This window comes from Pelophylax lessonae, assembly GCF_965119305.1.
Source record: "Pelophylax lessonae genome assembly, chromosome: 1".
NCBI lineage: Eukaryota > Metazoa > Chordata > Amphibia > Anura > Ranidae > Pelophylax > Pelophylax lessonae.
The window spans coordinates 579,134,654-579,157,252 of NC_138768.1; the positions used below are offsets into that span (position 1 = coordinate 579,134,654).

Below are 22,599 nucleotides of genomic sequence, written 5' to 3' on the forward strand. Positions count from 1 at the left end.
CTTTTTCCTGCATACTTCTCACACATTACACTGGCATATATACTTTACAGAAGGCCTGCAACCAGTTGTTAAATGATCTAGATACAGGCCTTCTTCTCTCTTCTTCACTCCATTCTTTATCATTCCTCAGAAATTCTTTACTAGAAGGAAGCAATGATAATAAATCTAAAAACTCCTCCTTCCAGATTTTCCCTTTAAACTTTTTGACAATTGGAAGCCTAATGAAGATAGCAAACAAGGCATACATTCTTCAACTGAACACTCTGATACACTACCTGTCCCTTCCCCTTCATTATCTATGCATGCACTATTACTTTTATTTCTTGCAACCTCCACCTCCTTGTTCTGGAACTGCCCATACCACTGAAATATACTCATTATTCCTTACCTTTACTGGGACCTTCGTTAAATCATCTAATTTGGAAGAAATCTTAGCTAATGACATCACTAATGTACTTAACATACTGTTAGAGCACTCACCAGGCACATAACCTTCCTCTTCCATTATTCCAGCCTGCACCTCACTGAACATTCTTGACCTATCTACTTCTCCTTTAAATTTAGCTGTCTGACCTCTGCTTTGGCAGCATCAAAGCTTTTACCGCCTCTGACTGCCCTGGCTTGTGTTGTGTCTTGTCTCGGAGATCCTCTTCTGCATTTCCCCGCATCTATCTTCTTAGCCCCACCCTTAGGCGTGCCTCCTGTGTGACTTGCAGCCAACTCCGCCCTTCTAGTTGCGTTTCTTCCATCTTCTGCCAATGGGCTGTACAGCCTATCAGCCTATTGGTCTAATATCTTCTCTTCCCTTGTCCGCTGCTGCCTACATCTCCTTCTGCTGGTCCCTGAACCGCTGGCTCTGGACGCGAAGCCTCGCTGTTCCTGCCTTCTCCGCCTTCTTCGTCCGCCTCCTCTTCAACTTGAGACAGTGCTTTTCTTTTTCCGGCTCTCTAGCCGCTGGCTTCTTCTTCTTCTCGGCCCGCCGCCGATTCGGAAGGTGGAGCCAGACACTTCCGAATCCATTCTTCTCCACCCTCAGCTTCGGCTTTCTCTAAAAGTTGATGTAGTAGAGTCTTCATGTCACCCCTGCAGTCAATGCAGCCGGCTTAAAATATTACAGCTTTTTGCATGAGCTCCGCCACTGCTGTCCCTCCTAGGTGACTGGCCAAGCCTGGGCTCCCAGGACCCCTTTTTATAGAGGGTCCCTGGCTTCTAGAAACTTCTTAGTCATGTGACCTATTGGCTATAAGGACCCCCTTCATCTGTGATAAGTATCCCCTCCTTCCCTGACAGGCTGAGGAGGAGCCTTGAAACTGCCACATCTGCCGCCTTCTCATGAGGAAAAAAGGAGATAAAGGGGGGGTTGAACCCCTTCACCTTTTTCCCTTATATTCTCTGTCCATCATAAGAGCTGTGAAGTCTGTTGTATCTATCTCCTGAAGATTGCATTAAGCAAAAGTTTTACCACGTTGAAGTGCGGCCAATCTTCTTTGTTTAGGTTTGCCAGTGTTTACGATCAGGTCGGCACATATTGATACATGCAGGGGCTCATTCAACCACCTGGAACATTTTTTTCTTCCATTGTCAAAACCTAGGAAGGCAACACAGGAAGTGTGTGTGTGTGTTTTATTTTGTTTTGTTTTGTTTTGTTTTTTTGCATGTATCAAACATATATATGGAAATATATATATATGGGGGCAACTACATGGCAGATGAGATTTAATGTAGAAAAATGTAAAGTAATGCACTTGGGGGCCAGAAACCAGAAAGCAAGCTACTCACTAGGGGGGGGAACCTCTGGGTGAGTCTAGGATGGAAAGGGACCTGGGGGTACTGGTAGACAACAGGCTTGGAAGTGGCATGCAATGCCAAGCCGCTGCAAGCAAAGCCAACAGAATACTGGGTTGTATAAAAAAGGGGATTCACTCCAGAAATAAAGAGATTATTCTTCCACTCTACAAGACTCTGGTCTGGCCACATCTGGAGTATGCTGTCCAGTTCTGGGCACCGGTCCTCAGGAAGGATGTGCTGGAACTGGAGAAAGTCCAGAGAAGGGCAACAAAAATAATTAGGGGAATGGAGGACATCAGCTATGAGGAAAGACTACAAGCACTGAACCTATTCTCTCTGGAGAAGAGACGCTTGAGGGGGGATATGATATCAATGTACAAATACTGTACTGGCGACCCTAGCATAAGGAACAAACTATTTAGAGTAAGGGAATACAATAAGACACGTGGCCACTCACTAAAACTAGAGGAAAGGCGGTTTAACCTTAAAGTGCGTAAGGGGTTCTTCACTGTAAGAGCGGTAAGGATGTGGAATTCTCTTCCGCAAGCAGTCGTATCAGCGGGGAGCATTGATAGTTTCAAAAAACTATTGGATGGACACCTTAAAGACCACAACATACAGGGGTATACAATGTACGGTTAAAAGCAAACACACACACATAGGTTGAACTGGATGGACTTGTGTCTTTTTTCAGCCTCACTAACTATGTAACTATGTAACTATGTAAGTGAAAGTAGATAGTAATGCGCTTCAATAGTAAACCAACAATATTAATGTGTAAAACAATCAAATCTTGTAGGTGCAAAAATAGTGCACAAAATTGGAGGACTTCAGAATCATGTGTAAACAAAATACAGTTCATCAATTAAAGTCCATAATCAAACATGTGCAAATAATATGTTCATTAGTGAGTCCACATTTAAATGGTGACTGTGTTCAAATTCCAACATAGTGAATGGCCTCTTACCATGTGTTAGACAAAACAGAGCCTCCAAATAAACTTGACAATGTGATAATAAAATAACGCCCAGTGATAAAGATTGACTCTAACCAGAGATGATGGAGGTAAAAACTTCAAGCAAAGTAGGTAGATGATCCCGTGTTAGCAGGACTGAAGAGGTGGAGCACTCTCCTTGAGGATCCTCCAGATCACATCCTCCCACAGCATCCAGAAAAAACTTGGTGCGGCTCAAGATGAAATGCCCCAAAGATGCATTCCCAAAAGAAAGAAAGGGACTAATAGTGCATTATCCTTTAAAACCAAATTTAATAAAGGCAAATACACTTACAGCAATCCAAGTTAAAAAGATGCAACAAGCTGAAGAACGCCACGGCCGTCTGCAGAACGGTGTTTTGACAAAATTACAGCGCGACCAGCTCCTTCCGACGCGTTTCCACACAAGGGGTCGTCTACTGGGACTGGAGCCTCGGAGACTTGATTACACACAGGTGGATTCTATTTATCATCATTAGTCATTTAGGTCAACATTGGATCATTCAGAGATCCTCACTGAACTTCTGGAGAGAGTTTGCTGCACTGAAAGTAAAGGGGCTGAATAATTTTGCACGCCCAATTTTTCAGTTTTTTATTTGTTAAAAAAGTTTGAAATATCCAATAAATTTCGTTCCACTTCATGATTGTGTCCCACTTGTTGATTCTTCACAAAAAATTACAGTTTTATATCTTTATGTTTGAAGCCTGAAATGTGGCAAAAGGTCGCAAAGTTCAAGGGGGCCGAATACTTTCGCAAGGCACTGTATATAAAAAAGAACATAACCCTTTACTCCTGTGGGCTGTAGGTCTGTAAAGGGTAAGGAAACCAAAATATACAGCTGAAACTTTTTTCAATATATTTATTTTATAGAAGGCCACTTGAGAGATTAAATAGAAGCAAGAGCTGCCAGAAATAAGCAATGCAGTAATAGCAAGCCATTTAATCTAACATGCTATCTCCATGTTGACTAATGGGGTTAATTTACTAAAGGCAAATAGGCTGTTTATGCTGTAAGGGAATGCTCCCTAAGCTTAGTGAATTTGGTGAAAATCCAACCCTCTTTATCAGACCTCTAAGTGGTGAAGGATCACCTTTGTACACACAAAAAGTCCATGCACACTGGCTTGAAAATAACACTGCTTCTAAAGGAGTTTTGCCTGTAGAAGCAGCTGAATGTTATCCTGTGTTTCCATGCACATTAGGACGTTTAGATTCATAATATAAGATCAGAGTTTAGAGGCAAAAAAAAACCTCTGTTCTGCAATCTTGAAAATTTCTTGCAGGAAAAAAAAGCTGAATTCTCCTAAGCACTCCTGAAAGCTTCTAAACCCTTCTAAACTCTATATTAGCTTTTTTGTCTGCCAGGAGAGCTGGCTTTTTTTTTTAGCCCAGTGTGCATGGACCCAAAAAGAAAGAACCCCTTTCTCCACACCACAAATATACATATAAAATGTAACAACTCTTTATTGTCCTTTATAGTCCTGAATAAGAATACTCTTTTAAGTAGCTCAACTAATTGTTGTAAACTACGAAAACACATAGGGGACTATGTTTTCGCCCAAGATTCATACAACTTTCATGCATTTTTTGAATGTTAATAAAGAATGTTAAGTTAAATATGTGAAGTCAATGTAATAAGCATGACCATTGGGTTCAGCATATGTCATATCACTAAACAGAAAACGTTTTTATAGAGTTTATCAATCATGAAAGCTAACCTAATCACTTAAAGGGAATGAATAGTTTTTTAGTTTTTTCAAGAGCTTGCAAAAGAGATCATATTGAAGTAAACAATGTTATCAATATGTGTTATTAGTTTTTAAATACATATATGCATGATGATGTTCATATTTGCTTATTACATACATAGGGTTCCTGCTTTGCAGAGACCACAAAAGCTAATGTGCCTTCTCACAATGCAAGTCTTTGAGTCAAATGACCCATTGAACACAATGCCCTTTGTATGTGGTTGATATGTTATCGCAACAGCTGTTGAGTAGTTAGACAGCGTGACTTTAACGGCTATAATTTAAATGTTAGCTTGTACACACAAATTGCAAAAATTAGTACTATAATACTTTTCAAGTGCAGTAACATGGCAAAATTATAATTGTCTTTAGATTTTCTCTAGGAAAAAAAACACATAATGCCTCTTAGCGGAACCAGTATTCATGAAAGATGTTTCCATAGTCAAAGGGACTCTGCTTAGATGCACTGTAGTTAAGGTTCAATGCTGTAAAGTCACTGCAGTCCTTGTGATAAATAGGAAGATTCAATATCCATGTTTGTGGAGAGAATGAATCACATCTGAAATGCTCATTGGTTTTTCAGTTGGCAATTTTGCAAACGGAGCATCTATGGTGTATTCTCTCGATTGCACATTTCGTAATCTGGAGTTGGCTTACATCTGAAAAAAATGAGAAGTGAAAACAAAATAATTAATGTGTTTGTTTTTCAGTGTAGAGTTTATAGAGCGATAAAGACCATGTTACCACTTCATCCAGAATGTTTCTTGATTCCAAGTAGATGACATTAGAAGTGGAATAAGAATTTATGTTAAAGAGATAACTGAGCTATAAAAGAAAATGTTTTGAACAATTTCAGTGAACACTAAATAGCTATAATCTTACTTTTCTTGTGAAACGCGAGTTTTTTTCTATCAACATCTGAACTGACATTTTTTAAGATGTTTTTATTAAAGTATAACTAAAGGCAAAAAAAAACTTTTGTAGTTTTGGATAGAGCGGAGATGGATTAGAACACCTGTCAGTTTTTATTGCTGTCTTCGACCCCATAAGGGAGATTCACCCTCTATATTTGTCCTGTTTACCATTATTATTAAAAGTGAAAGTAAAAGAAAATCCTACATTTTGGGTTGTCCCCAGAAAAGTAATGGAAAGGAAATCTTCCAATGGGGACATTAGTTCCAGTTACTTTGGGGGCCCCAATGGACTCCTTTCATTTGTAGGGATTTGCTTTCAATTCCTGTTTTGGCTATAGGACAGGGGGCACAGATGGCTTAAAAAAATTTGACAAGGGTTATAGCCTTCCCTTGCTCTATCCAAAATAAAAAAAAAAGGTTTGCCTATAGTTCAACTTTAAGTTTGCATGAATAATAACGGAAAATAAACAAAAAAAAATAAAAACAGGGGTTAGGACTAGAGCTAAAAATGAAAATGGTACAATTGTATGGACACTAAATAGCTATAGTTTTCTCGTGAAAAAGAGTTTATTTTTATCAACATCCCATATAGACTGACATTTTTTAAGATGATTTTTATTACGATTGCGAGAATAACAAAAGAAAAGGAAAAATAAAACCTGAATAATGGGGGTCAAATAACACAATTTTAGCATTGCAAGAAAATAACATAGTGTTGCACTGTATGTAATTTATAGCAAGTATCATAATAATAATGCTCATAGCAGGAGAATCTCTTTAGAACACAAGTGCTGTGGAACTTTTGAGGGCTATGGAATATATAAATATACACAGTGATAGATTTGTATAAACAAAATCATGAAGAAAAGTGAGCTATGGACATTTTTTTTCAAAAAGAATAGGATGGTCCCTACAATCATATGCTAATTGTAGATGGAAAGAACATATAGATAATGTTAGAGAGTGTGTGTGTGTGTGTGTGGGGGGGGGGGGATATTCTATTTAAATAAGATACACTTTTGTGCATAAAAAATGTGAGAGCTTTGCTGGGTATATAGGAAAGAAGATCATAGTAAATGGATATGTTTAAATATTGCCATAATTGGAATGGGACCAGTGAATTCAAAAATAAATATACCAGCTTTGGTTAAAAAATCCTTATAAATAAATTAGCACTGCCTATTACGTTACTTGGGGAGGACATTCACCACTTCGTTTTTTTCAGCCAGAAAATTTAGAAATTGGGAAATGTTCGTATCCAAATAGGTGGATAAGTGGATCTGTATAGTAATACCTAAGTATTTAAATTTATTGGTAACTTGCGAAAATGAAAGGACAGGGTCTACGGTGTCAGGGTCAAGAGGAAAAAGAACAGGTATATTTCAGTTTACCCAAAAACCTATATAATCCCCAAACTGGTCAATAATTTTAAAAGGGGAAGAAAAGGATTGGTTGGGATGGACCAAGTAAATGAAGGAGTCTTCTGCATATAAGGATATTTGCTCTTCCAAAGAGTTGATGCAAAATCCCCTAATATTGGAAAACATGTATATTAAAATAGCTAAGAGGTTGATAGACAACACAAACAAAAGAGGCAACAAAGAACACTCCAGTCTGGTATGCCTGCAAGTAGGAAAAAATTCTGATTGACTCAAATTCTGGCTATATAATAGTTTAATCCATTAATCCATTCTAGGATATTCATGCCAACACTGAAGCTGAGACTTCCAGTATATGAGGCTACAAATATTTCTTAAAAGCCCCAGCTCTGCCTTTTGGGAGATGTCAGAACCCTGTCTTGTCCAAATACCTACTCCTTACAAAAAGAGAACTATATTACACAATCAGCTCCAGACATAGTTATACAATGACAGGTGGGTGGGGGCAGAAGACTGAAGAGGCGGGTTACATAGTTACATAGTTAGTCAGGTTGAAAAAAGACACAAGTCCATCTGGCTCAACCAATAAAAAAAAAAAAAACAGTAATGAAAACCCAACCATACAATCCCATATACACAATCCTATACCTGCAGTTGATCCAGAGGAAGGCAAAAAAAATCCCAGTAAAGCATGATCCAATTTGCTACAGCAGGGGAAAAAAAATTCCTTCCTCATCCCCCCGAGAGGCAATCAGATATTCCCTGGATCAACTTTACCTATAAATATTAGTACCCACTTATATTAAGTACATCCAGGAAATAATCCAGGCCTTTTTAAAGCTATCTAGTGAGCTAGCCATAACCAGCTCTGGAGGGAGTTATTCCACATTTTCACAGCTCTTACGGTGAAGAAACCTTTCCGTATTTGGAGACTAAATCTGTTTTCCTCTAGACGTAAAGAGTGCCCCCTTGTCCTCTGTGTTGACCTTAAAGTGAACAATACAACACCAAGTTCACTATATGGACCCCTTATGTATTTATACATGATGATCATATCCCCCCCCAGGTGTGGAAGAACAGGCAATAGAAAAGTGAGGCCAGAGGCAGGAGAGCATAGAGGAACATTGGGAAAAGGACAGGAAGCCTGAAAACAAGAAATATGTGTTGGGAAAAGGGCAGGAAGCCTGAAAACAAGAAATATGTGTTGAAGATGTGCTGTGGAATACAGAGGGCAATAAATTGGACTGACATGATAAAGAAACCAGAGTAATGGGGTAATGTGTGCCCACAAACTCATGCACAAAAAGGCAGTTCTGTTCAGTGACACAGAATCTGTTAAAAGTGCAGGCACAGCATAACCGACAAAAGTCTATGACAGGCCACTGCGTTTGTCACACAGTCAGATGTAATGGCCAGCAACACTTTGTTCAGCGATTCAGGGCATGTACTGTAAACAGGTTCTGTATCATTGAAGAGGCTTGCCCACTGTGCCTTTCTGTTTGACAGGCGCAGCGGCTGAGAAGAGAGCCCACTAATGATCAACCAGTAATTTTATCAGGCTGAACATTACTGAGTTGCATTATGGACACTCCAGTTGTAGTGCCGTTACCCCACCTTGACTTCATGAGTGCCACCTGAGAGGACCTCAGTGGGTCTCGTTGGTGACATAGCTCTCTAGGAAAGTAATATCAGTTTCCTGGAACAAAAGAGTGGCCAGAGGAGCGGATAGGACAGATAACAATGAAAAAGGTTTAAGAATACGTGTAGATGTGCAATGGGATTGAAAAACATGGTGTAGTTACCACTGAAGTTGCCACTAAATAGTGGCAAGGAAAGCATAGAGAGACTGCTTGGGGTGGCATGCGTGGGAAAGCAAGCAATATGAAATTGTACAGAGGTGTTGGAGAGAGAAGGAAAAAGTGGTCTAGTAGAAAAAAGAGAGGTGCGTTGGAGAGGTGGCTAAAGAAAAGGTTTTTAATAGGTATGCATGCGAAACCTCAATGATACAACTTGGAGAGAGACTGCAGAGCAACATATACTGTAGGTGAGTGAAAGCAAAAACACAAGTAGGATTCCCTACTTGAAAAATGTAAAAAGGCTTGCAAGATCTACTTTTGATAAACATAGCATAGGATATAGGATGATAAGTTGGGATAAAAATGTTTTTTTGTTTTTACTATTTTTACTAGTTTTAAATTGAATCCTTTATTTGGTAATGCAGAGCAAAACAAGAGGTTTACTTAAATAACTGGCCTTCCTGCTGCATATACTGGCCTTTCCCTTCACTTGCTGCTGCGATTGGCTATCAGGGGCAAAGAGACATAACTGATAGTTATAGGGTATGTTATGTGATTCTGTCTCCTTATCCTACAGTGCAATGATAGCTGTAAGAGCACCCAATAGTCAGACACAAGCACTGTTATTTGGAGGCATAGACAGGGGAGACAGATATGTAGTATGTTTGTGCCTGTGTATATATATATATATATATATATATTTAAAAGATATGTAATGAAATATTGAATACATAATGAAAAATAATTTAAATTAATAATATTATGCAATTTATAACAATTCATTAAATGCACACACAATATAGTTTACTGTAGAGAACTGCTTGCTGAACAAAAAAAGTTAATGTTTAATCAGACATTAAGGATTTTTTCCATTTATGTCTTTTTTTTTAAATGCAGTAACATGCGGATTACCAGCATGTTGTAAATCTCATTGTAACCTTTGAGCCGGCAGTTTGTGCTGCTGTGCTATAAACAAGGCATTTTACTCACTCAAGAAAAATGTGTTCTATCATATCACTGAAATGTAAGCATGTTCTACTATGATTATCATGGTCTTTACTATTTACTGTTTTTTCTTGCATATTATTGACTACAGCTGGCATTACAAGAGATTTATTAGCAAAAACCATATAATGATTTATTTTAGGATTAGGAGATGAGCTAAGCAAAATGATTTTAAAAAATATCCTTACTAGCACATTTACATTTCTCGTACAAGCAGATCACATGAACATACTGTACATATGGTATTTAGTACATTGATACTATTATATTTTACAATAGTGCTATTAAAAATACAAGTCTCATAAAACAAATAAAATAAAGCAAGGATTTTTTTTCAAATAGGCAACATTTTTTTTTTGTGTTGAATCTAAAAGTATTTAATAGGCAAAATCAAAAATGTCATATATGGAGCAGTCTGTCAGGAGCCTTAACACCGCAGTCATTGGTTTTTGGAGTCCCCCTCAACATAGTTTTAATACTTGTTGATCCTGTTCAACTTCCTTTAACAGAGCAAGCTAACCAGTAAAAGTAGCAATTAGAGGGTTGAAAAAACCTAGTTTACACTGACAGGGGTGCTTACACTGGTCAGATCTTATTCATATAAATTATAATATATTAATATTTAGTAAAAACCTTTATCCCCCCCCCCCCCCCCCAAAAAAAAAAGGTTTCTGTTGCCATTAATAAGTATTGGCTACAGTAAGGCTTTAACTTTGTAGATGTAAAATCCAATTTAAATTGGTTCTAAGGGCTGGACATTTTTTACCTTAATGCATTACATGCATTAAGGTAAAAAATGTCCCTGTATTTGTATTGCCGCCTCAATCCCTCAGTGGGAGCCTTGGACTCCTGTCAATCAAATCTTGTGAGCAGAGAGCAAGGGGTGGGGCTGAGCCACACTTTGTGTGTCAATAGATGCACAGCCCAGCTCAGGAGCAAGCCCACAGGTGTGCCCCTCTATAGGATTCCTCATCCCATGGTAGTGTGCTGAGAAGAGGAGGTTCTGAGCCATTCTGTGGGGTGATTGCACAGAGCAGGTATTTACCAATGTAGCAGGAGTTACCAGCAATCGGCTGAATGTAACGAGGAGAAGAATGGTGTCAAATAAACAAAAGGCGGGAAATTACATGAACTTTCATTGTATTGTTCATTTAAGCACAAGAGATTCCATCTTGTTCTCGATGTTGAAATGGCTAGACATTTCTACAACACATGCTTGTGGGGTCCCACAGGGGCCAATGCACTCTTGATCACCAGCCACTCTGTGACTCCTCCATCTGACATAGCAGATGTTATGTCCAACCTATTTTTACAAACGGACACTTTGTCCAGTAATGCAAGTACTTCCCTGCCCCAACTATCCAATACTATAACATCTCCTTAATGGGTGCTCTGCAGAACCACATCACCTACTCTAGGAAGTACCTGGGACTCCACAGCAAATACTGTACTTTTATAATAAACACAATACATTTAACAACATTATCATCAGCATTCCTGACTTTTACTGGCTGTCTTGGTTCATTACCAGTTGGAACCTGTGGGACACTTCGTATGTCACTTTTCACGTTATGAAAAACACACCAGGGCGGCTACACAATTGTCCTCGGAAACCTCAACCTCAGTCACTGCGAGGTCACCAGGAACACTTCTGTGGCACCTGACATTTTTGCTAGGGTAAATGGCACACATACCTTAGTGGTCACCCTTAACAGATCTGCCTCAGTGCTCTGCTGAATTGGTTTAGGCACATGCACAGAACATATTTCACTCTCGGAGAACACAGATGAATATACATCAGCATTTTCAAAATTATTAGTAAGCAACACATCATCATATTCAGTTTTAACACTGGTCTCCCTGCTACACAGGGAAATACATGGAGACCAGTCCTTAATAGTCCTCAATCTCACTGCAGGTTCTGCTTTAACCCATGCTTCCCCACTACCAAGGGTACTACACAGCAACGAATCTCTTTTCACACACACAGCGAATTTCTCAGCCAGACTAATTCTTACTTCACCCGGGTCTGTCCCATAGCCACACTCTTTCACAGTTTCATCAGCAACAGTCTTACCATTCCATTTGGCAGGTATTGCAAACATCAGTTGAGGGCGATATATACTCTCGAGTGGGTTCTAAAAAGCTAATGCCCCCACATGGCAACAGGGCAACACTGCAGCCTTCCTAGAAACTCCACCACCCCCTGCAGACTGAACAATTTCTACATCATCTCCAAGGACAACAACAGACACCTTTGCACAAACATCTTCAGTCAGAATTTGATCCACATCTCTGCTGTAGCTGCTACTTTCTTCTGACAGGGTAAGGGCAACAGTTTTTCTTTACCAGAGCATTTCTGGCAAATCTATTTTCAGGATTTCAGCTTTAAGCGAGTTGTAATCCCAGCAACCTTGAATCATTCCCCCGTATACTGTCTGATACTTTATCCATAATAGAGGCAGTAACTCATCTAACCAGCTTTCTTTGGGCCAAGCTTCTTGTACAGCAACACACTCAAACTTTGCAAAAACGTCCTCAGCATCATCAATAGGCAACGTGGGCTGTATTAAGTAAGCTACTCTAATCCCAGCGACGTTGCTATAGGTAGCAGCAGCCATCTCCTGCCTTGGCAAACTCTGTTTAGGCATGTAAGGGCTTGTCCTGGGCAGCAACAACCCCTCCAACCACAGAGTTCTATTTCTCAACTTAGCAAACATTGCTTCCTTTTTGCTTTTTAACAACCCCATCTTCACAGATGAAAAAACAATGGAGTACTGTCTCTTTAAGGGCTGCAACACGCAATGCTTCTCTTTTTGCTGGTACATCAACTGCTGCACACACTGCAGAGCAGAAAGAATTTCTTGCCACACTTACTGTTTAGGCATGCGAGGATCCAGAACTCCACCATTCCTTATCTGAGCACCACTTGTGACATTGGGAAATTTCTTAGCTCAATGGTAGTGCATAACAGTGAGGTCAGTCTACCTCAGAAACTCTGTTTAAGGGCTTGGTGGCCCACTTTTATTTAAAAGAATGGAAAACTTCACAAAAGACATCAGTTGCCTATACAGGGGGTTTCCATTGTTACTGTAAATTGTGCAACAAAATACTTCAGTCTCCTGGTTCACACTGTTGCCATATGGCTGCTTCAGGCCTCAAGCTTAGACCTTAGGTCTGATCCTCAGCCCAACACACGCAGTTCCTTAAACTCAAGCTTTCTCATAGCTTACTCTCGATCAGCTACTTCTGCTCTGTTACATACTAAATCTGCCTCCTGAGAGATATGCACGCTCTTGCTGCCCCATGCAGCCTCTTTTAATTCTGGAGAGGGATTGGAGTCCTCCTACCTCCTGCCACAGACCTCCTATCCGTTGGATGGAGCCCTGAACTACTATCAGGTCCTAGATTATAACATGTGTGAACATCTGCACACTAACTGTCCCAGGTACTGTCTGCACATCCATGCACATTACAAACGTTAACTCTATCTACCTTATGGCATTTGCTTAGGACACTGCAGACTTCTAATCCATTACCATCTACAGGACCCTAGTGTGATCTACACTATAGCCCAGTGTTTGTGGCCCCCTACCTGCCTTTACATTGGCGCAGGTTCCAGTGATTGTGAATCTACTACAATGTGGACAGTTCAGAAAAATATTTACCCTACTCCATTGTCCATTTGGATTACATAGATGTCTCATACTTTCTTTATATGACTGCTCCTAATGTGATGGCCACTTATTCAGGTGCTACCTACTTACTCTGCAATCATATCTGATCACCTCCTATATCCTGGGACTTAGCCTCTAGGGGCACTTTAACTGCCATCATGCCCATAGCTCGAGCTTCCACGGGTTTGGCACTTTAAGCATTCCCTTACAGATACTATATTATTTATCTAACCATAAGGTGAAACGCCGTGGGAACTGTCTTCAAGTGCCAACTAATACCTGGCGTCCGGACGATACTTTTCACCTTGTTTTTATATTGTTCTGTTATGTCTATGGTTGTTATTGTATGCACTGTTATGTCACATTGCACTTTATTTCTACTGAACATGATATGTTGAACAACACCACTTTTTAGCAACATCATCACTTTGCTAGATTTGCCAGAATAAAAATACTTTGCATTGGTTTACACCCCCGTGTATGGTTAATTGTTCATCCCAATAAGGCTCTCTGTTCCTCTGGATCTTTCCAGGGTACCCCCCCCCCCCTTTTTTTGCATCTGCACACTCAGCCTGCTGGTTCCTGATAATATCTGGACATAGGTTTGGAGAAGCGCTTTGAAGTCTCATAATAAAAATAAAATGTTGAAGTTTTCCAAGAAGCAGTTCATATTACATTTTTCTGTATGTATGTATGTATGTATGTATTTTCCTTTTTTTTTTTTAATAGTGCCCTAGGAGGTCTTAAATTATAATTCAGCTTTGGCTGCAATTCTCACCTTTTCTTCCCTGCTGCCCACCCAGAAATTTCTTTCCACAACTAGATGTGCTCTGTCTTTTGGGTTGAATAATGCCCCATGTAATTCTCAGAGGAGAACAGAGATGGGATTTAAAGTCATATCCCCTTGTAAATAAATTATGCCCGCCACGGTAGACATAAGATGCCACCCACTTCTGCATCTTGGTAAAATGCAATATTTGTATGAATGTTTTATTTTAATACATTTATCAATACTTACCGTTTTTCCTTGTAGCACCAGATAAAGACAATTAATCCACTTAGTAATAATCCCACTAATACTCCAATAGCTATATATGTTACTTCAGATTTTGGTTGGTATGTTGGTAGGATAACATGTTCACATCTTTCCCCCGTGAAGCCCGATAAACACCTAGGAAAAACAGAAGACCAGAACAGAAGCTCACCATTTGAAGAAAATAGTCTGAAATGGTTTACATATGCTCATAAATGATTATAAGATTTTCGGGCATAGCCAAACATCTGTTAGCTGGGTCACAATGCAGAATGACCAGGCTCCCTATATAGCTCAAGATGCAAAATTTAGTTATTTATGTTCATGGCATTCTCTGTCCTTATCAGGGGTAGTGTTGTCATTCCTTCCATGTCATGACCATAAAGTGCCAGTCCTGTCCAGAATGTGTTTTCTGATCACTTATACAACATACAAAGTACTATCACAGCAATATAGCTTCCAGGACAACCAATACTTCAAACTATGTACAAGTAAAATCACAAAAGATAGGCACTAAATACTATTGCTTGTGGTCAATCCTTATAATAATAACAAGGACTTAAGATAAAACCAAAAACAGGTTTGTCAGAAAAAAACAGGTTATCCAATGTCTTTTGCACAATTTTGACCTTGCAGCTTACACACCACATAAAATGCAGCTTAAAAAAGTCATTTGGTGGAGGGGGGATTATGGTGTGGAGTTGTTTTTCAGGGTTCGGGCTTAGCCCCTTAGTTCCAGTGAAGGAAACGCTTAGGGCGTCAGCATACCAGGACATTCTGGACAATTTCATGCTCCCAGCTTTGTGGGAACAGTTTGGGGATGGCCCCTTCCTGTTCCAACATGACTGCACACCAGTGCACAAAGCAAGGTCCATAAAGACATAGATGAGTGAGTTTGGGGTGGAGGAACCTGACTGGCCTGCACAGAGTCCTGACCTCAACCAGATAGAACACCTTTGGGATGAATTAGAGCGGAGACTTGGAGCCAGGCCTTCTCGGTCAATATCAGTGCCTGACCTCACAAATGCACTTCTGGAAGAATGGTCAAACATTCCCATAGACACACTCCTAAACCTTGTGGACAGCTTTCCCAGAAAAGTTGAAGCTGTTACAGCTGCAAAGGGTGGGCCAACTCAATATTGAACCCTACAGACTAAGACTGGGATGCCATTAAAATTCATGTGCGTGTAAAGGCGGGTGTCCCGATACTTTTGACAATATAATGTATATTTTAAAGTATTTTGTCATATGCAGTTCTAAAAATATATTTCCCTGATTTAAATATGCAGTATTGCATATAAGAATGTAATATTTATCAGCAAGTTAGTATCTGCCATGCTAAAAAACAGACCCGAATAGCTGACATACTGCCTATGCCCTCTATTAACAGAGATGACAATGACTTCATTAGCTTGCAACAGCAAATAAAAAGCATCTGACAAGTACTTGGCTTTCAAATTGTAAAGCCCATCATGTTTTTACAAACTGGCAGGCATAGATCCAACTTGTAGTAAAATTAAGATTTACTACATATTGAAAATTATTTAAAACATCAATTTTTTAGCTTGTAAAAAAGAAGGGGAAAATAAAATTAACCAAAAAGCGTTGTCTATCAAAAAGCTGAGCTCCTGTCACAAAAGACTTTGATGGAAGCTGCCATTATGTGAGTATATTACTACATAACAGTGACTGAAAGTACCATACATCATGTGAGTCACAGAACAGCTATTTTCATCAGAGGCTCTTACCTTTTATCAAATAAATGCAACAGATGTCAGCTAATATAAATACTCTCCAAATTTTAGGATATTTTTAGCAGAATTTACTTAACGTTGAAGTAGACCACATGCATTTACAAGTGCAAGATAACTTTTTTTTTAGCTATAACAGCTTGCTGTGCATTCTACATTTTATCATTTACATCACTTTAAAGTGAAACGTTTTTTTTTGCAGCAGGTTAGCTTCAAAGCAGACTTCCACAGACGTGTTGGCAGGTGCTGCCTATTCTCTTCAATGCAGGTTGTGCTCATCCGTAGCAACAATGCAGGTGGAGGAGGAAGTTGATTGGAGCCTCGATCCATAATGATTTCATCAGTCTCGGGAGAGGCAGCATCCGATTGGATGCTGGCATCCCATGTAACTTGGGTGACCATCTTGAGTCAGGCAGAGTCTATTTAAACCTGAGTTCCATCCACCTGTGGAAAAAACCTGGACTGTTAAAAAACAGCCACTCACCTTTCCCACAATGCATCGGTGTGCTCACCCCAGTCGGTCCAAAATTGGGTACCTGCTCCCCCCCCCCCCACTCCTCAAAAGTGCCAATTGTTCAAGAGGAGAAGGGAACGAGTGAACGAGTCCTCAAAGCAGAACTTCCCCTTTTAGGTGAAGCTCCATTTTAACACCCTGGCTCCTGGGTTTGGCAGGCATTTTGTGTGTGGATAGAGTGGGGACAAGTCACCCGTTTGTCAGGGACAGTGCTTAGCATCAGGGAATCTGGGAAAGGTTCCAGTTGAGTAGGGAAAGTGCAGGGACACACCATCCTTTTTGGAAGCCTCTCCACTTGGGTATGGATCAGCTGGGCCGCATTCCATACCTTGAAACAGACACTGTGGGCACAACTGAGACCCACGGCTACTACTCATCGCTGTACATTCTGTGAGTGAGCCCAGTCTGGTTGTCTTCCCGCTGGGCTTGTTGTGCTTTGCTAAACTTTAGTTTCAACACAGTTGTGTTTTCTGTAACTGGATTCTGAGTGTTTACTGATGCTGTACCACGCTGCATCTACCCACAGACAGTTATACAGCAACTTCCAGGCTGCTCTGTTTAGTTACTAGGAATTAAACAATATGTAAGCTACAAGTTGCCAGAGCTGATTGCCCCCTGACATTAGATGGGTGAGTAAGGGGTATTTGCTTTGGCTGTGGCCTTTGAACAAAACAGGAGAGGAGGGAAAGTAAGGTAAATATATACTGCTTAGAATGAAAGGGGGAAGTTAAAGTAAGTCTGCTGCTTTGCTACACTTTAAAGTGAAACTGTTGAAATTTACACTGCACTTTCAATGTTAGGAAAGCGGTCTGGGTTCGCCACTACCATGAGGTCCCGCATGTTCGTACCGTAGTTCACAGACCCAGTGGAATAATGCCGGAATTTGCCATAGTAACCACAATGCACTGCCTGGACTTTAACTGATTGCAGCCCACCCACAGTAGATTTACTGCGGGTTAGTGGCATAGGTAGGTCGGGCAATGAACTGGTACATTGCTGGCTTATTCGGGGTTTGGGACGCACATGCCTGCGCCCCCCTGCTGACCTGTTCTGGGATTGGACACAGCAATGAGTTTGGCGACTGTTTTTAGCCAATGATTTTGGCTGAAGTCAGCTGATCGGTTGTGGCCAATCACACACAGAGTTCTGTTTTTACAAAAACACAGAACTCTTTGTACTGTGAACAGTAATCTGGTTGTTTCTTCTCCGTGCAAAGCAGCCAGATAAAAAAGTAAAGTAGCACACATTACACACATTATACATTGTTTGGCACATGGTTAACCCATTGATTGCCCCGTAATCAGTGGCGTCTTCAGCTTTCATATTTTGGGGGGGGCACATGGGGGGACAGGGACAAAAGTAGGGGGGCCGACAATAAAATGCAATATATATATATATTTTTTTTTTTTTCCCCAAGAATAGAATGCACTCCAGAGGTCTTGTTACAAATTCACCTTTGTTTTGTTCATGCAATATACAATACAATTGAGCGTCAATGTTTCAATCTGACTAGGGACTTTTATCAAGATGCCAAAAAGTCCCCAGGCATACTTCCGAGAAGGAAGCACGGGAGTCTCTTTAACATAACCTATAGACAAAAAATTTGCATTATGAAGGGCTATCAAACGCATAAACATGAAATATTCCGAACACTTTGTCACAATTCCTGACAATGGGCATCAAAAAGGCAAAAACATGAAATATTCGTGACACTGGGCATCAGTGCAAGAAACCATAGGGGGCCACCCTAACCACCCCCACCCATCGGTCGCGGGAGCCTTCCCTGTGTGCGTGGTGTGCTTTCCACTAATCCAGGGGCCCTTTATTACTTTCCCACAGCAGGGCTCTTTCAGATGTTCTGCAGTGGGCCTCCTTCCTGACATCTTAGGCCCCCCATGGTGGTGGAAAGCAAGGGATATGTCACCAGCAACCAGTCCCTGGTGTTCCACCACTGTGGGGGTTCCCAATTTCCTCTTGCTGTCCTGCCCCTGCTATTGACAGGGCCAGTCCAGCATCTGTCTTCATGGCAGCGCATTAGGATCCAGTGCTGGTTACATTATGGGGCTAATGGGCAAATGTGCGGGAGGGCTGGCACTACTGGTTGTAGACAGCTGTGCTCTCCGCCAGTCCCTAGCAGCAATGACACTGCATAGCCTTCTCTGTTGACATGCCATATGGATGCAATCTGGGCGATTCTGCCAATTGGATCGAATATGTGGACATAAACACAGTATTTAATAGAATCAAAAGTACAATCACATATATATCAGGAAATATGCTCAGCAACTGTGTGGACTCCATTCCAGTAAGGTGGGGGCTCTAATCAATAAAACCACTATAATATTTATTTTTAGATCTGATGCCGTCATTTACATACAGTGTTGCATGACCACGCAATTGCCAGTTAAATTAACACAGTGCTGAATAGCAAAACATGCTCTGGTCATGAAGGGGGTAAAACCTTCTCAGAGGTCAAGTGGTTAAACTTAGGTCAATCAAGTCAGAAGGGCCAATAAGGGGGCTTTTGGATAAGCCATTCCCCGTACTATAAAAGGGTGGATTCCTAGCAGCCATAATGACAATGGGCTCCATTCATAAAAGCAGATCACATGCGGTATTTAGGTGATTTCCCAAATACCGCATGCTATCCTGAAAATGTCAATTCACTATTGCTTTATGAGGTATTTACCACATAAAGCAAAAATGCTCAGTAAATACAGCATAAAAACAGGATTTAAACTCAATTCACCGAAGGGAATAAATAATTAGATTAGATTAGATTAGATTAGAATAAAATTGCATGCAGTAAATCAGTAGTGGTCTCGGCATGCGATAGTTAGGGACCCGCCAGCCACCAGCATTCTTAACCACTTAAGCCCCGGAAGATTTTACCCCCTTCCTGACCAGGGCCTATTTTGCGATTCGGCACTGCGGGATTTTAACGGACAATTGTGCGGTCGTGCGATGCTGTACCTAAACGAATTTGACGTCCTTTTTTCCCCACAAACAGAGCTTTCTTTTGGTGGTATTTGATCACCTGTGCGATTTTTTGATCATGCGCTATAAACAAAAAAAGAGCGTCAATTTTGCATAAATAACAATATTTTTCACATTTTTTTATATGAAATTCCCAAAAAAATGTAAAAATCAAAATTTTTTAACATTTTATGCCAATTTGTTTTATGCTACATATGTTTGGTAAAAAAAATCGCAAAAAGCGTATTTTGATTGGTTTGCGTAAAAGTTATTGCGTTTACTAACTAAGGGAAAGATTTTTGTCATTTTTGTTGTTTTTTTTTTTTTAACGAGTAATGGCGGCGATCTGCGATTTTTTTGCGGGACTGCAACATTGCGGCGGACAGATCGGACCCTTGACTGACATTTTTGACACTTTTGGGGTTACCAGTGACAATACTACAGTAATCAGTGCTATACATATGCACTGTTACTGTAAAAATTACACTGGCAGTGAAGGGGTTAACTTTTTTGAGCGGGAGGGGTTAAGTGTGTCCCTATGGGTGTCTTTCTTACTGTGATTGGATGTGGCTTGAGGTGTAAGAACAGAGATCAACGGTCCTACATAGCAGAACCGTATGATCTCCATTCTTACACAGGGGAGAATGACAGGCGGCTGTGTTTACATTAGCCGCCTGTCTTTCTCCCGCTGTAACGGACAATTGCGAGTGCCCAGCGGACATCGGGTCCGCCGGGCACACGTGCGGGGGGGTCCTTGAGCGAGCGGGAGCGTGCCTATGGCGGCGCGCGCTCTTTTCCTAGAGCCTCACAGGCTAGCGACGTAGACCTACGTCGCTTTGCCTGCGAGGGGCTGACTGCCGACGTAAATCGTCGTTAGGCAGTCGGCAAGTGGTTAACAACCAGTAAACAACACGGTTGCAGCCGCCGTGTCCATAACAACGGATGAGTGCCTGCTGACAGCTGAATGTAAAGAAACGAATTGCCAGCATTTAAAAATCATGGAAAAAAACAGCGTTAGTTCCCAACCCCAATTTATACCAGGCCTTTTAGGTCTGCATCTGATAATCAGCTTAGGTTGTAAAGGATATGAGGGTTTTGTTCCGCTTTAAGAAAGATTTATAAAATCCCCTGTGACTCAAATCCTGGCAGATCAACAGATATTTTTCAGTACTTGCAAGGTCATTATGGGCAGGTTCACACTATGCCGTTTTCTGGCAGCCGCGTTTTGTGGGCACAGCAGCCCATTCATTTGAATGGGCTGCTGTACCTAGAGAAAGCACAGGGAAAAGGTCCATGCACCTTTTCCAATACTGCTGCCGCAAAGAAACCGCATGGTTCTATGTGGTTTCCAGCACATGAAACCGTGGGAATAATAAAGCATATACAATTGTGACATAATACATGTTGTAATTGATGTTATTAGAAATTGCCTTTCGATTTCAATCTGCAGCTCTGTAATTTTCTGTAAAATACAATGCAATATGGCTACCTAGAGGCATTATGTACACAGATAGTGGACACATTGACCCCCCGACCCCCCCCCCCCCCGGATATATAATTTTCTGCTTGTGTGATTGGCTTACTGATTTTCCCAGAAGTCTGCACTAAGATACAAATCAGATTTTTGGCATCCCCTGCACGAAAATGTAGTTTTGAGTTTTGGTGAGATACTCTCAAAGGGAAATCATGTCTAAAGGAATGCAGACACAGCAGCTTTCCTCATTAGAACCCTGCAGGTGCAACAGCTAATTGACAATTATAAAACCACTCCCATACAGATTTACTCTGAACAGGGACACAGACAAACAGCTATTCCTTCAGAATAACAAAAGGTATTATTCTGCAACAAAGTTTGTTTAAATCCTTGCAATATACAGCATCTCACAAAAGTGAGTATACCCCTCACATTTTTGGAAATATTTTATTATATCTTTTCATGTGACAACACTGAAGAAATGACTCTTTACTACAATGTAAAGTAGCTAGTGTACAGCTTGTGTAACGGTGTAAATTTGCTGTTCCCTCAAAATAACTCAACACATTAATGTCTAAACTGCTGGCAACAAAAGTGAGTACACCCCTAAGTGAAAATGTCCAAATTGGGCCCAATCTATTTTCCCTCCCTGGTGTCATGTGACTCATTAGTGTTACAAGGTCTCAGGTGTGAATGGGGAGCAGGCGTGTTATATTTGGTGTTATCGCTCTCACTCTCTCATACTGGTCACTGGAATATCAACATGACACCTCATGGCAAAGAACTCTCTGAGAATCTGAAAAAAAAGAATTGTTGCTCTACATAAAGATGGCCTAGGATGAAATAGGATTGCCAAGACCCTAAAACGGAGCTGCAGCATTGTGCCCAAGACCATACAGTGGTTTAACAGTACAGGTTTAACTCAGAACAGGCCTCGCCATGGTCGACCAAAGAAGTTGATTGCATGTGCTCAGCGTCATATCCAGAGGTTGTCTTTGGGAAATAGATGTATGAGTGCTGCCAGCATTGCTGCAGAGGTTGAAGGGGGGGAGGGGTCAGCCTGTCAGTGCTAAGACCATACGCCGCACACTGCATCAAATTGTTCTGCATGGCTGTCGTCCCAGATGGAAGCCACTTCTAAAGATGCACAAGAAAGCCCGCAAAAAGTTTGCTGAAGACAAGCAGACTAAGGACATGGATTACTGGAACCATGTCCTGTGGTCTGATGAGACCAAGATAAACTTATTTGGTTCAGATGGCGTCAACCAGGTGAGGAGTACAGAGACAAGTGTGTCTTGCCTAAAGTCAAGCATGGTGGTGGGAGTGTCATGGTCTGGGGCTGCATGAGTGCTGCCAGCACTAGGGTGCTACAGTTCATTGAGGGAACAATGACTGCCATTATGTACTGTGACATACTGAAGCAGAGCAGGATCCCCTCCCTTTGGAGACTGGGCCGCAGGGCAGTATTCCAACATGATAAGGACCCCAAACACACCTCCAAGATGACCATTGCCTTGATAAAGAAGCTGAGGGTAAAGGTGATGGACTG

At 40.9% G+C, this 22,599-nt stretch overlaps 1 protein-coding gene across 1 annotated transcript in view; it reads right to left on the reverse strand.

The window, feature by feature from the left end:
• Positions 1-5,138: 5,138 nt before the first annotated feature.
• The window catches only part of EPGN (epithelial mitogen), a gene marked incomplete at both ends in the record, with an annotated part of 37,608 nt that continues 20,147 nt past the window's right edge, over positions 5,139-22,599 (reverse strand). The window contains 2 exons of the mRNA XM_082256337.1: positions 5,139-5,190; positions 14,321-14,473. Coding sequence (XP_082112463.1) covers positions 5,139-5,190; positions 14,321-14,473 — 205 coding nt within the window. The remainder of the gene's footprint in view (positions 5,191-14,320; positions 14,474-22,599) is intronic.